The 15,287-nt window shown below is 44.2% G+C and overlaps 1 protein-coding gene across 1 annotated transcript; it reads right to left on the bottom strand.

The window, feature by feature from the left end:
- Positions 1–13,251: 13,251 nt before the first annotated feature.
- Positions 13,252–14,612, bottom strand: LOC141711216 (uncharacterized). The gene is made up of 2 exons (XM_074513625.1): positions 14,481–14,612; positions 13,252–14,183 (listed from the first exon to the last, which is right to left on the bottom strand). Exon 2 carries the CDS (start codon positions 14,179–14,181, stop codon positions 13,252–13,254), a length of 930 nt encoding a protein of 309 aa, XP_074369726.1. The 5' UTR covers positions 14,182–14,183; positions 14,481–14,612.
- Positions 14,613–15,287: the final 675 nt, after the last annotated feature.

Here is a 15,287-nt window from a genome sequence, read left to right as displayed (position 1 = left end):
TCACCAATCACATGGTGCCACCTCATCTCCTCTTAATGAACGTCTCTCATTATACCAGCTCACCAATGGAAGTACGTTATTTGATTCCAGCTTAACTAATCCATTGAGAAAACACTTGTCTCATTCCAACAACGGTGTTTCACAACGTTGTCTCCATTACTTTCAGACAATGCAAAATTAAACTGTTGTACAAACTACCTCATTTGCACAACATATCTTTAGAAAGGCTTGTCTGTGTCGATTACCTAGACAATAGTTTTTAAAGCATTGTAGGAATGATGAAATCTTTTTATTTAAACAACACCTTATCTCATAAAACGGTTGTCTGATACGATATGCTAGACAACAGTTTTAAACCTATTGTAGTAAAGGGATTCACACAACACCTGTTTTCTGGTTTTTAAAAAACTGTTGTGTAAAATTTCTGGGCAACACTTTTTTGGTCAAGCGTTGTCTGATGGGTGTTGTCTGATGACATTTTTCTTGTAGTGAAGAACAAGGTTGTGCTGATTGAATTGTGAATTACGAGAATCAATAAACTAGAATAGTTCAGAATTTAATTGAGAACAAGTTGAATATAAGAACCTGTATGTATATTTGTGTGTGGAGAGAGAGAGCACCAGAGAGAGAACACGAGTGAGAGAGAGAAATTGAGAGAGAAAAACAGAGTGGGGACATGATCATTATAGTTGCTGCAGTAACATAGTGTTTTGCAAGTATTCACTGTAATTTTGTTGTATTTATCTGTCCCAGGAAGACATGACAATGCGTTTCCAACCGCCTCCAAGGCGACCGCCCACCAGAGGAAGTGGACCTGAGACTAATTCTTCAGGGAATTATTAAGCTAGCTTTTACATCCTCAGTATAAGTTTCTTGTTCTTTTGTTGTTGGATTAATAGTGATGTTAAGGATTCTATGTAATGATGTCTCTGCCAATGTAATTGATGTGCTTGCTTTATTTTGAATTATGTGCAGCACTGTTTATTTTGACTGCATATAATATTTCCATGACTCCATGTCTCACACTACTTTTCGGAATATTTTGATCTGTGGACTGTGGATTAGAGAGATCATGGAATTTATAGCAATCTCTAGCCAAAACATGCCCAAACAAATACACGTTTCCAAAGGCATCCAATTTTCCAATTCTGATCTCCCACCAGGCACCAACTTAGTGTCAGTAGTGTACAGCCATAGAGCCGCTATCAATACATCAGGCCCAGAAGGCCTGAAACGTGTATACATATGCGTTCATGTGCTATGGCGGATCCACCTTTAAAATTTGGAGGTCGTAGAATTTTGTGAAAAAATCGGTGATGGTACGGTTAAACCTCACTTTTAGACTCTCTAATTCTTCACTTTTTGTAGCATTACGCTCAATTACCGATAATTTGAGATTTTTAAATTGTCTTTAACATTGTGAACTCTGTCATGTTGTATCAGTAGAAAAAGTTCTTAAATTTATATAACATTATCGAATTTGTAGGCAATATATAGGGAAATCTACTTCACTGAGCAAACCTAGAGAACTAGGATCATATCCATTAGGTTTTAAAAGATTAGATGGTTCACATTTAAATTGTTGCCTTGACAAAAGTTTTTAACTTGAAACATGATAGAGTTATTAAATGAAAGCAGAGTAGTAGATATACTGAATCAAGAGATTACATGAAATTTAAGATGAAAATTATCTAAACAGGTAGAAATATGAAACTGCAAAAGCTAAATGAAAGTTTAAATAACACCACAAATTACAACAATGTTGGAATAGAAAACCTAAAAGTATTTCAAAAGCAAAAAACTCCTAATGTAGGAAAAAGATACTACACTACTTAAGAGAACCCTAAACAAACATTGTTTTGTGTAGTTGGTTCCCTTGTTTTACTTTTTGTTTGTCTAATTCACTTCATCGAGCTTCTCTGCATGTAGTCGTCGAAATCTTCCCCTGGTAATGAAGCAAAAAGGGATACTAGTGATTCGAGCTCACCTTCGTCCATCAATGGAATAGTCGCTGATGATTGATTGTTCCCGTTTGCAGTGCCAGGTTGATAATCGGGCACAGGAACATTGTGGATAACTCCTTCTGCAAACGGGATTGGTTGATCAGTCTCACCAGGAAGCATTGGAATATTAGGATTATTCTGATTTATAACATGTTGAGTTCAGAAGAGAAAAAAAAAGCAAAACAAAGAAAATCAATTAAAGTGTGTAATTAATGGTAGCGTATGCGTGATTGTCAAAGAATGGTGATGATTTGCTATGATCAAAGACCAAGTACATTAGGAGATGTGCGAGATGGAGCAATGGACAGATTGCAGGGGCCAAAGGGGTTACCATCACTGCCATTACCTTTAGAATCGAAGAAGGTATGTGCTTTCAGTTACGCAAAAAAGGCCTCGTGTTTAGTGGATGGGTGTTTGGAAGACCTCAATAAGTGCAGGGAGTACCATAGGCGCCACAGGGTTTGCGAGGGTCACTCAAAGATCCCTGTTCTGATAAGCAAAGGCGGAGAGCAAAGGTACTGCCAGCAATGCAGCAGGTGAGGCTTTCTGAGTCTGAATCAAGCCATATCTCTGCTCCGGTGTCAGTTCTTTTATGATATCTTTCATTCTATTTTGTTCAAAACACGTGGATTGTTTCGATTAGTTCTCTACTAATTATAATAACATGTGGATGAATGCTAGAGAGGATATATAGGTTGCACGTTATCTTGCTATAATCTTAAACTTTTCTCTGGAATAGAAGTAATGCCAATAATTATGAAAATACTAACACGAGATGGATCTTCCAAAGAACAAGGCTGCTCGCAACTTTTAACTACAAAAACCAGTAAAACTAATCAAAAATGCCTAAATATGCATCCCTTCTATACTCTTATCAGGTCTTACTTTCTTCATTCGCTCATTTATTTTCTGTTAGTGTTCGGTTCTAACCGTGTTCCCTATTAGCCTAGCAATGAACACCACACTCGACATAATCACTAATAACCGAGTTTTACTTTATCAACTGCTGCAGATTCCATTCTCTTGGGAGTTTGATGATGTGAAGAGAAGTTGCAGAAAACGTCTTGTTTGTCACAACCGCCATCGACGAAAACCTCAACCAGAATCATTGTACATGATGTCCAGACTTTATGACCTTCTGCAAATAAAATATTCGCCTCATAGTGAAAAAGAAAATTGGGTTTGAGAGTTATTAAATGAAAGCAGAGTAGTAGATATACTGAATCAAGAGATTACATGAAATTTAAGATAAAAATTATCTAAACAGGTAGAAATATGAAACTGCAAAAGCTAAATGAAAGTTTAAATAACACCACCAATTACAACAATGTTGGAATAGAAAACCTAAAAGTATTTCAAAAGCAAAAAACTCCTAGGCTTAATGACCTTTTGACCCCTAAAGTATTCAGCCTCAAAAGTATGAAGTCATACATTTTAACCCCTGCAGTATTAGGTATCGTTCCTTTTAGCCATTTTCGGAGATAAAACGACATATCGGCCAATATCGGAGGGTAAAAACGTCTTTTACTAAGAAAAAATGTTAAAAGGTATACCGATACTATAGAGGTCAAAGGATATGACTACATCCTACCCAGAAAACTAAATAGTGGGATCAAACCAATGCATATTAGTCCTAATGCCATTCTTTTGGCCGTTTACCTGAGAAAAAGTATATGCACTATAACTACGCCAAGAATGTCATTTGTATACGACAATCATCGCTACATTCGTTGAATATAAGTTCTACATCGGCTTTATTCTTTCTGCAATTCTTCCTTCTCCTAAAGTGGGCTGCTGCTACACATTTGCATACCTTAATCTGCTTGTATTGTGTTGTTGATTAGTATTAAACAGTGCTTATACAGAACAAGGGGAATCTTTTCTTTGACAAAGTAAAGGCATTGTTTTCACTTTTCATCATTGCATAGGTGTGAATAGTTGTAATTAGTTAAAGCGTCGACTTGTTGAAGATAAATTCATAATAACGCAGTATTATCCCTATTTTTGTAGGGAGCTTGTTTCCGAGTCAGAACTCAGAAGTCAGAACTTCATGAAATCTAAAGCACATACAGGAGTACCATGATCAAATGATTGTGCTGTTTTGACTTTAATGGAACCGTAGATTAAATTTTTAATCGATGTTTTGGCAGTTCTTTATTTCTCATAACCTTACGGATAAAAACACTTACCCCTACAATGCCTTTATACTACTATGTAACTAATTTTGTTCAACGAGTCTGAACTCAGAACCTTCTGTAGCCGAAACGAGTTGAACTTAGTTGGAAACAGATAGGTAGGAATTTCAGTGCTGTATGCTTTTGAAATGCAGAGAGAAAGGAAAGGATATGGTCCTAATTATTCCTAAAGAGCATCTAATACAAGCTCTAGACAAGCAGACTTGTGAAATGCAGAATGTAAGTGTTATGCCCAAAATTTGGCATTGAGATTGATTCGGGTCAAATGCGGCTTACAGACAGTCAAACCCGATATTGCATTGTGGAAGAGAGGACGCGTCCAGTACCTTAGGACGCGCCTACTTTGGAAGAAATAAGTTACGAAGCGAGAAGAGTGCATGGTCAAGGGAGGACGCGCCCAGAATTTATGGACGCGCCAATGTTTATGAAAATGCTTGGCAGATGGAATCTTATGGTGATGGGCGCTCTAGGGCGCGTCTAAGTTAGCGAGGACATGTCATAGGAGGCGAAATGCTGTGTATGATGGTTTAGAGGGGATGTTGCAAGTTTGATGAGGTTAAGGACGCGCCCAAAGCTCTAGGACGTGTCCTGTGATTTTGATTGCTATAAAGAACGATTGATGAGGAAACAGGTTTTGATTTGTGGGAGTTAGGACGCGCCCAATTAGAAAGGACGCGTCCTGAGTTTGATCTGTGTACATTTGATGTTGAGTTCAAGACAAAGCTTGCATGGAAAGGAGCGATGGAGGATTATTTTTACTAATGTGTTTGTTGCAGGTACTCTATGAAGAATTCCCTCCTTGAGATGGTCAAGGAGGGGGATGTCCGTGAAAAGCTTGAAGGCCTCTAGGGGTATGCCTGATGATTGAAGGCCTCCTCCTGTATTCAACGGGTGTCCTCGTTGGGGATGTGGGGTTTACTTTGGTGTGTGCTTTGGGAGCTCTGTTTTTGTATTCAACGGGTGTCCTCGTTGGAGAACTTTGGAGTCATCCTGCACTTTGCACCCAAGAGCTTGGGATCACCTGTCCTGCTATCTGGTGGGTTATCCTCATTCGGGGGACAGGGACGCGTCTGGCACTTGGGGTGAACCGTGGCTATACCTGCGTTCGTAAATCAAGGGAGATAGCTGTAGCGGAGTGTTATCCTTGCGCAGGGAGATGCACTATCCGTGAAGTCCTGCGATTACGGACGAGCCTTGGGCCTTTGCGGTTGGGCCTCATAGTTGGACATTCCTAAAGCTAGCAGAAGATGGATATCGGATGGGCTTCTACTGGGTTTAAGAGTAAGAAGTCTTAACGCGTTAGACTTCTTGTTCTACGAGAACTACGTCAGGCTTGATCCCTATATAAAGGGTACGTAGGCACATTGAGAGGGTAAGAAGTTGAGAGCTGATAAGAGAGCCACCACTTACTCTGATCAATCTCAGCCTAAAATAACCACAATCAACCATACACCGCTTAAGTTTCCGGCAAAGAACCACCGTCACAGATCTTAATTCCGGCGAGAAACCTCAATCTTTGTTGATACCAAATTCCTCCGTCAACAAATTGGCGCTAGAAGGAGGGGGAAAATTAAGATCGCAATCTTAGGAGGAAAAGATGTCTTACAGCCGTGATGGAAGTTCTTATGATGGAAGTGACAGCAGGTCTGAAGAAGAAGGCGGGGGGCGCTATGCTCGCCACGAACCTTACGTTCCCAGAAACATGGCGGATCCACCGAGGGCTCCAGATGTGGGGGGAACACCTCCAATTCTCATCAGCAACGCTGATATATTGGAGCAACTGTATCACATGGGGGATACTCTTAACAGTTTTAACTCAAGACTGAGTACGGTGGAGCGCCGAAAGACGAGGAGAGGTCGTCGTTTCCCCCGTCATGGTCATGCCTTGGGGAAAGCCCCTGTAGTTGAGGGAGATACACAGGGGAGCGGGGATCACACGCGAATCACTCCACGGCGTTTGCAATATTCGGATGATGTAGAACCTATTGTGGAGCTTGCGGATGAGGACACTGAAGGCAGAGAAATGCCTAGCCTAGGCAACCAGGTAGTGCCACACCCACATAGGTCTGGGCGTACGATGGACGAGCGTCGTCGTGCGGAGAACGCTCAAAACCAAGACGAGGAAGGAAGGGATCTTTCAGCCTTGAAAATGAGGCTTGGCATAAGGTTGGAGGATGACGATTTGAGAATGTTGCTGCTAGAATGGCAAAGGGAAGGAAACGCCGGAGAGGCGAGGCCCCGTGACACAACGCGTGTGCCCCCTGCATTCCAAAGGGATGACGGGGCGCGGCACCGCGAGCACGAGCGTGCCCCCCCGCGAGGAAGGCCCGGGAATTACTACCGGGGATATCAGAGGAATAGACGGGGAAGAATGGGATATCAATACGGAAGAGCCCCTTACAATGGTAGGAGAGGTGGAACACACTCCGCCGGAGAAATCCCCGTCGTTATCCCCGTAGCTTCCCACAGCGTCACTGGTAATAGGTCTGGGGCGCGTCCTCATGACCAGGACGGCGGGCGGACTCAAGTAAGAATGCAGAACAATGACGAAATTCCGCGGCACGGTCAGGATGAACCTCGTGTACGGGAAAACGTTCAGAACCAAAATGGTAATATGCCACCACCGCAGCCTCAAGGTGAGGGGCGGCGAGATCCTCCGCCACACCCGGGGGGTGATCAAGGGGAATTTCAGCAAGTCGCGGAGCAGCCCCAGCAGCCTAATGTTCAAACCATTCCTGGGGTAGGAACGTTTAATGTGAACGACCTCAAGCGGTTACTCAACCATCTTGAGGGAGGAAGAGTAACGGCGACAGCGCAAGCTCCTTCTCCTTTTGCTGCTATTGTGAGGGAGGCGCAATTGCCCGCGGGATACCGGAACACAACCAACGACTTGCGTTTCCACGGGAACTCTGATCCTGTGGAGTTCTTGGGGCGTTTTAACATTGAAATGGATGTATATCAAGTACCTGATTTGGCTCGATGCCGTCTCTTGGCAGCCACTTTCAGAGAAGGCGCTCAGCAGTGGTTCCAAAAGCTGGGTCCAGGTATAATTACATCCTGGGAACAGATGAAAACTTTGTTTTTGACACAATTCCAAGCCGCGGTGAAGTACACACCACCTGTTACCACGCTGGCTAATGTGAAACAAAAGGAAGGAGAGAGTTTGACTTCATATTTTAAGAGGTTTAATGCAGAATCTACTTTGGTGAGGGGTGCAACTGACGAAACATTGAAAATATTGCTTATAGCTGGGTTGCGTGTGGGGACGGATTTCTGGAAACACCTACAAGGGAAAGACCCAGTGTCATTGGCTGATGTACTCGCACAGGCGGAGTCGTTCAAAGCAATCGAGCAGTCGCTTGCAGAAACAAAAAAGAATGATGATACCTATAACTCCAAGGGGCGATCCAAGAGAAGGGACAGATCTGTAAGTCCGGGTTATCGGCGAAACGCCAGAAGCCCTAACAGGGTAAACTCTGTGAGCTCGCGAAGAGAATGGAGCCCACCATCGAACTACGAGAGAAGAGTCAGCAATTATACCCCGCTGGCGGCGTCCATTGATCATATCTTCGAGGTAAATAAGGACAGGGGAATCTTCAAGAAGCCCGACCGTCTAACTTCGTGGCAAAGCAGAGATAAAAAGAAGTACTGTGATTACCATGAGTCTACTGGCCATGACACCCACGAGTGTCGTCACTTGCGGGATGAGATTGAGGAATTGATCAAGGCTGGACACCTAGGAGAATGGATCGACAAGGTGAAGCGACGCAGGGGACTTGATGACAAGGGTAAAGATGAAAAACAACCCCCGCGGGCGGGGGATGTTGAGAAAACAGCGGAGGTCAAGTTTCAGAGGGCCGGCAGCATCAGGGCAATTTTTGGAGGACACCCTTTTGTTGGTGACAGTAATCGAGCACTTGAGAGAAATGCGAGGGAAGCGCGACATCCACCGCTCACTAACATCCACAGCTTGGAAGATAGACCCCCGAAGGTCTTTAAGGGGGAGTCCGCTGATATTACATTCAGGGAAAAAGAATCTAGGTGGGTGCATCATCCTCACAACGATGCGCTGGTGATTACCATGCTTATTGGGGCAATGAACGTACATCGAGTGTTCCTGGATAATGGGAGTTCTACAAACATCTTGTACTATAGCACCTACAAAAAGCTGGGTTTCCCAGATAGTGACATGTATTTTGAAGATGCGCACGTCTATGGCTTTACGGGGGAAGCAGTGAGAGTTATGGGCTCAGTCAGGCTTCCCGTCACGCTTGGGGAAGGGGCTTTGTCGGTTACTCAAATGATAGATTTTAAGGTGCTAGATCAGGATTCCGCGCACAACGTACTGGTCGGCAGGCCTTGGTTGCGGGCGTTCAGGGTGATAACCTCGATACACCACTTGATGATAAAATTCCCGACGCCAAACGGAGTTGGCAGCCTGAGAGGGTCACAGTATGAGTCACGTGACTGCTATCACAAGGCTGTCAAGGAATTTCGCAGAAGAAGGTATGAAGGGAAAGGTCTCCCATTTGAAGATATAGAAGATATTCATACAAAACCGAGTGGAGAGGTCCATGCCCACTATTTTCTTGAGAACCCCGGAAAGGAAGAAACCAATACCTCTAGGAACCTTTTTGTGACGCAGGGACGTGTTTCGAAAATCCGTAGTGTAGAAGAAGTGATGGTGAGTAATACAGAGGGAATCACGCAGAAAGAGGTTAACGGGGAAAAGTTGGAAGGGAGAAGTGAGATTTTGCAAGGTCTCGGCGATAACTGCAAGGTTGATGCTCCTCAAAAGAAGGATGCGCCCTTGAATGAAGTTGAGGTTGATGCTCCTCCAAACGAGGACGCGCCCTCAGGTGAAAAAGTGGAAATTGAAGACCCCCGAGACTTTGATTTCGATTTGGATCCCAGGATCCCTATGCCTATTGAAAAAACGGGACCGGCCGAAGACACAATATCTATTCCAGTTGATAAAAATGACCCAAGCAGGGTTTTGAAAGTGGGATCTCAGTTGGATGAGGAGATGAGAGGAGGTCTTACCCGCTTTCTAATTGCAAACCTCGATGTTTTCGCATGGAGTCATTCAGATATGATAGGGATCGACCCGGAAGTAATGTGTCACCGTTTGAATATCCTCCCGAATTGCAAGGGCATACGCCAGAAACGCCGCCCAGTAAGTGGAGAAAGGGCGATAGCATTAAAAGAAGAAATAGACCGGTTGTTGGAAGTGGGGTTGATCAAAGAATCGTTCTACCCCGAATGGCTTGCAAATCCAGTACTGGTGAAGAAACCGAATGGGAAGTGGAGGACATGTGTGGATTTCACGGATCTCAATAAGGCATGTCCAAAGGATAGCTTCCCGCTGCCAAGAATTGATCAGTTGGTTGACGCGACGGCAGGGCATGCGTTGTTGAGTTTTATGGATGCATACTCCGGATACAATCAAATTCCGATGTATGGCCCCGATCAAGAACATACATCCTTTATTACAGACAGGGGGTTATACTGTTACATAGGAATGCCGTTTGGCTTGATTAACGCTGGCGCGACCTACCAGCGGCTGGTAAACATGATGTTCAAAGACCAAATCGGGAGAACCATGGAAGTGTATGTAGACGATATGCTGGTGAAATCTAAGGTGACAACTGACCATATCAAGCACCTGACGGAGATGTTTAATATCTTGAGGAGGTTTCGTATGAAATTAAATCCGCAAAAATGTGTGTTCGGCGTGGAATCGGGAAAGTTTCTCGGGTTCATTGTCAACCACAGGGGAATTGAGGCCAACCCCGCGAAGATCAAGGCATTGTTGGATATGAAGTCACCTACCAATGTGAAACAGGTGCAGAGTTTGACTGGGAGAATCGCCGCGTTAAATCGATTTGTTTCCAAGTCGTCTGATAGATGCAAGGAGTTTTTCAAGGCGATTAAAATAGCTGGGAAAGACTTTATATGGACGTCAGAATGTGAAGAGGCTTTCAAAAGAATCAAGGAGCAACTGGGACATCCTCCCATGTTGTCAAAGCCATTGGAGGGGGAAAATCTAATACTGTACCTCGCAGTGTCTGAATATTCGATCAGTGCAGTTCTGGTAAGAGAGGAAGACGGGCAGCAATCACCAGTGTACTACGTGAGCAAGCGGTTACACGATGCGGAAACTCGCTACACAAGTATGGAGAAACTGGTTTACGCCCTGATTCTTGCGTCAAGAAAATTGCGGCCGTATTTTCAAGCCCATAGAGTTGAAGTTCGTACAGCATACCCGCTGCGGCAGGTCCTGCACAAACCAGAGTCATCAGGCAGAATGCTGAAATGGGCTGTGGAGCTGGGACAGTTTGATTTGGAATATGTGCCTCGAACAGCGATAAAAGGGCAAGCCTTAGCCGATTTCTTGCTGGAATTTGATTCTGAAATTGATGATAAAGCTTTGGTGATGCTATATCCACCTCATGCCGAGGAGTCTTTGGAGGAGTTTCCGCATCCTTGGTGGATCTTGCATGTGGATGGGGCGGTTAACAATGGAGGAGCAGGTGCGGGCATAGTACTTGTATCTCCGGAAGGCCACCACCTGATGAGTGCAATTCATTTCAAGTTTTATGCAACTAATAATGATGCGGAGTATGAGGCGCTGATTAATGGCCTGAAAATCGCTCTGGAAATGGGGGTGCGAAACTTAATTGCAAGAAGTGACTCAGAGTTGGTAGTGAATCAGGTGAATGGGGGATTTCAAGCGCGAGGCCCGCGAACAGAATTATACTTGAGATGTGTACAGCGCCTGATTGGAATGTTCAAAGAAGTTAGATTGGAATGCGTTCCGCGGGAGAAAAACAGTAATGCGGATGCTTTGGCAAAAATGGGGTCACAACAAGAGGCTGTGTTGTTAGGATCCATCCCTCTTGAAATCCAGGAGGTTCCTAGTATCCCAGAGATAGAAACTATGCAAGTGGATGAAGCTCCCAAAGAAACATGGATGACGCCCATTCTAGCTTACATTCGCAAGGGAACACTCCCCGAAGATAAGTTTATGGCTCGTCGACTCCGTTATCAAGCCGCAAGATATGTGATATACGATGAAGTCCTATACAAGAGAGGGTTCAACCAACCTCTACTCAGGTGTGTTGAAGAAGGAGAAGGAAATTACATCCTAAGAGAGGTGCATGAAGGAATCTGTGGCAATCACTCGGGGGGTAGCTCGTTGGCAATGAAAGTGTTGCGCCAAGGGTATTATTGGCCCACAATGAGAGAAGATGCTACAAATTTCGTCAAGGCATGTGATCGCTGCCAGCGCTTTGCAAACTACTCGTCTATGCCGGCTACACTCTTGACGCCTATGGCAAGCCCATGGCCGTTCGCCATGTGGGGAGTCGATCTTATCGGAGAATTGCCGAAAGCTAAAGGAGACGTCAAATATGCAGTGGTTGCGGTCGATTACTTTACTAAATGGGCGGAAGCTATGCCACTGGCTACTATCACCGCAAAGAAAATCAGAGATTTTGTTTTCAACTCAATTGTATGCAGGTTTGGAATCCCTTACAAGCTGGTCTCCGACAATGGAAAACAATTTGATAGCAAGGAGTTGCGACAGCTATGTGAGGAGTTGAAAATCAAGAAGGAATTTGCGGCGGTCTATCATCCTCAAAGCAATGGACAAACAGAGGCTGTTAACAAAATAATAAAACATACCCTCAAAACCAAGCTGGAGGAACGTAAAGGGAATTGGCCTGAAGAACTCCCGAAGGTGATGTGGACATACAACACTACACCGCGATCTACTACGGGAGAAACGCCGTTTATGCTGACTTACGGTTACGAAGCTATGGTCCCCGTGGAAGTTGGATCGGGATCACTTCGCAGAGACTGTTACGGGAAAGAGGACGCTGAGGTTAATCAAAGGCTTCATTTAGATCTCTTAGAGGAGACGAGGGAAAATTCTCAGCTAAGGCTAGCAGCATATCAGCAGCGCGTCGCAAGGTATTATAACAAGAAGGTAAAAGGACAGTTGCTGAAGGTGGGGGATTTGGTACTTAGGAAAGTGATGCCCAATACGAAGAACCCCCAACATGGAGTGTTTGGAGCTAATTGGGAAGGACCGTACAGAATAAAGTCTATCCTGTGGAAGGGGACTTATCACCTTGAAGACATGGATGGGAAGCTGATTCCGCGAGCTTGGAATGCGGAACATCTCCGAAAGTATTACCAGTAAGGCGTGGCTTTGGCCCCTTGCATATTTCTTTTATTATTTTGGTTTATGCCCAGTTTATAGGCTAGAATTAAATAAATTCCTCCTAGCCTAGGGGGGTAGTGCATGTACTACTTACCTTGGGACTAGTTGAAGGGTCAATTTTTAGAAATAATTTCCCCACAAAGCATAGTAGCCGTGGGACTGGTGCACTTTTGACACCAGAGCGTATTATAAATAAAATTTTGAAACTTTCTAAGAGGATTTTTGCTCAGTTTGCTTGGTCCCATGACGCGTCCTAGATGTAGGGCGCGCCCTCAGTTAAAGGTTTTGTGTGAATAACAAGTAATGGATGACAAAGAGAACAATGAAACTCAAGTGAAATGTACTATTTTAAGGATGCGCCCAAGTTATCTTGGTTGATGCTCCTTTATATTAAATGTCCCCAGGATATCCTGTGTTTGGTCTCAGGACGCGTCCTGCTGCTTAGGACGCGCCCGTTAGAGCTTTGTGCCTTGATCAAACTTGTGTATAATATGGTACTGTGCTCATATATTTTTGCAGACAAGAAAATATAAAAATGCGCCCAAATGGGAAGGACGCGCCCAAATTGATGTATGTGGGCGATAAGCATGTGAATGAAATAGACGCGTCCTAAGAGTAGGACGCGCCCATATGCATGGTAAAGTAAAAGACTTGAGTAAAAATATGCATGAATAAAGCAAAAAGGATTTATAAAAAAAAAAAAAAAAAAAAAAAAAAAAAAAAAAAAGAGGTGCAGAATGAGTGAATGCTTAGAAATAGTTTTTACAATTTGCAAGGCTTCAAGGGGCCTGCACCCTTAAATAGTTCAAGTAAATAAGGACGTGTCCTAGAAAGGAGGCGCGTCATCTGGTTTGTTTTGGCCTTCTTGAGGGGGAGGTTGAGTTTGGAGAGGAGCAGGGGACGCGTCCTCCTCCTCTAAGCCCAGGAAAATCCTCTTGTTTTTGATGGAGTCTGCGGCCCTTACCCTGAAGTCGTTTACCCATATCTGGGTATCTGCATCAAACTTTGAGAATGTATACTCTGGGTCGTTGGCAATAAACCCAGAGCACCATTCTTCAAACCCAGCCTGGAAACCATGCTGGTAAACTAGCTTTTTCTCCTCTGTCCACCCATGCAGCCTATCATCATTCAGGATGTCGAGCTCCAGCTGCATGGTGGAGTTCAGAGTGATGACGCTGTCCACTTGTTTTTCCATTGTAGTGACATTGCCTTCCAAAACAGCCTTATCTGCTTGAAGACGCGTCCTCTCCCCTTCCAGGCGTCTAATCTCAGCATCTTTTTCTTGAGTGAGCAAGGCAATGTGTTTTTCCAGAGATTTGATCTTGTCTTCGGCCTGGCTCTTTGCAGTATCAGTAACAGCAAGGCGCGCCCTGAGCCTTGCCGCCATGTTGGCACTCTGTCTGGCATGAAGGTGAAGCTCAGCAGCAGCCTTCACCATGGCTTGTTCTGTTTGTTGCTCCGTTCTGAAAGTCCAGCCTCTGACTTCCTCCTCTGAAAAATCCCCAACAGAGGACGCGCCCAGGTATCTGAGAACAAAGGATTGATCGTCAGGAATGATCTTTTGGCGTTTAGAAGGCGCGTCCTCTTCCTTCTCAGGAATGTCAAACACGGGAGTCTCAGTTATCTTTGGAGGAGGAGAAGGAGTTGCTGCAGGAGGTGGGGTTTTTGCCTGTGGATCAACTTTTGTAGGAGCCTGTTTCCTTGCCCTTAGTTTTTTAGAAGCCCCAATTGCGAATCCTTTGGGGAGTGAAGCCATATCTGCGGTATAAACATAAAAAGGAATTAGTTATGTGCAAAAAGACGCGTCCTGAAAGAAGGACGCGCCCATAACGTGATATAAAATCTACATGCAGGACAGATATGGATGAATGCAAAGATGTATAAATGGGTGTGAGAATGACGCGTCTTGCCTAAGACGTTTTCTGTGATAATGAGACACGCCCGGGGGGTAGGGCGCGTCCAAAGTGATAATGCATATATAGTAACGTTTATAGGTCAAGCTAAATATGACGCGTCCTAAAGTCGTGACGCGTCTTATATATAATGATTTCTTACCTTGCTCTAAATCCACTTTCTTGTTGACGTCTGGCTGAATAATTTCTGTGGCTTGGAGCCCTTTGGATTTTTCAGAAGCGGTGAGGATGGGTTTCCCATTGTGGAAATCTCGAAATTTGCAGAGAGAACCCACTCGTGGGGACAAAGCTCCTATTTTCTTCAAATTCTCTTCGGTAATCATGTCTCTGAGGTTGAAATGTTTTTCGGCATACTGCAAAACCTTCTCTGCTCTCTTCTTCTTCTTTCCCGTAAGCTCTTTCTGGGTCCTTTTGTCTAAAAGAAGGAATGATAGGTTACAACAAGGAAAATAAAGAAAAGGATTATAAAAGGGAAGGCGCGTCTTGAAAGTGAGGACGCGTCCAGAGCATTGAACTCACTTGGTTCCAAATTGAAGCGAACGCGCGTCCTTTTGACGTCATAAATGTAGAAAAATGGTTCCTTCCAGTCTCTCTCGTGGCTAATTTTGCCTTCATTAAATCCTTTGTTGTTCAACCATTTGTTGACTACCAGAAAATGGTACCCGGGAATTGATTTCCTGATGCTGTAAAAGAAGCTGAACTCTTTCATTGAGGGCGCGCCCAACCTCAAATTATGGTACATAATGTACAGAGCCCAGGCTAGTTTATATGAATTTGGTGATAGTTGGACTGGAGCCACGTCGTACCATTTCAGAATTCTCTTAATGAATGGATGTAAGGGCGCGCCCACGCCTAGGGAAATCAGCTTTGGAGTAAGCACCATTCGGGGGATCCTTTGATTCCCGACGTTAAAAATATGCGGCCTCATGGTTCGAAGAGGGCGCGCCCA

The sequence above is a fragment of the Apium graveolens genome, chromosome 3 (genome assembly GCF_009905375.1).
Source record: "Apium graveolens cultivar Ventura chromosome 3, ASM990537v1, whole genome shotgun sequence".
NCBI classification, from domain to species: domain Eukaryota; kingdom Viridiplantae; phylum Streptophyta; class Magnoliopsida; order Apiales; family Apiaceae; genus Apium; species Apium graveolens.
Note: the sequence above shows the minus strand (reverse complement) of the source record. Positions and strands in the feature narration are given on the sequence as shown.

Coding starts and splice junctions, on each gene's coding strand:
- LOC141711216 (XM_074513625.1), bottom strand. CDS start 14,181: ATGGCTTCACTCCCCAAAGGATTCGCAATTGGGGCTTCTAAAAAACTA.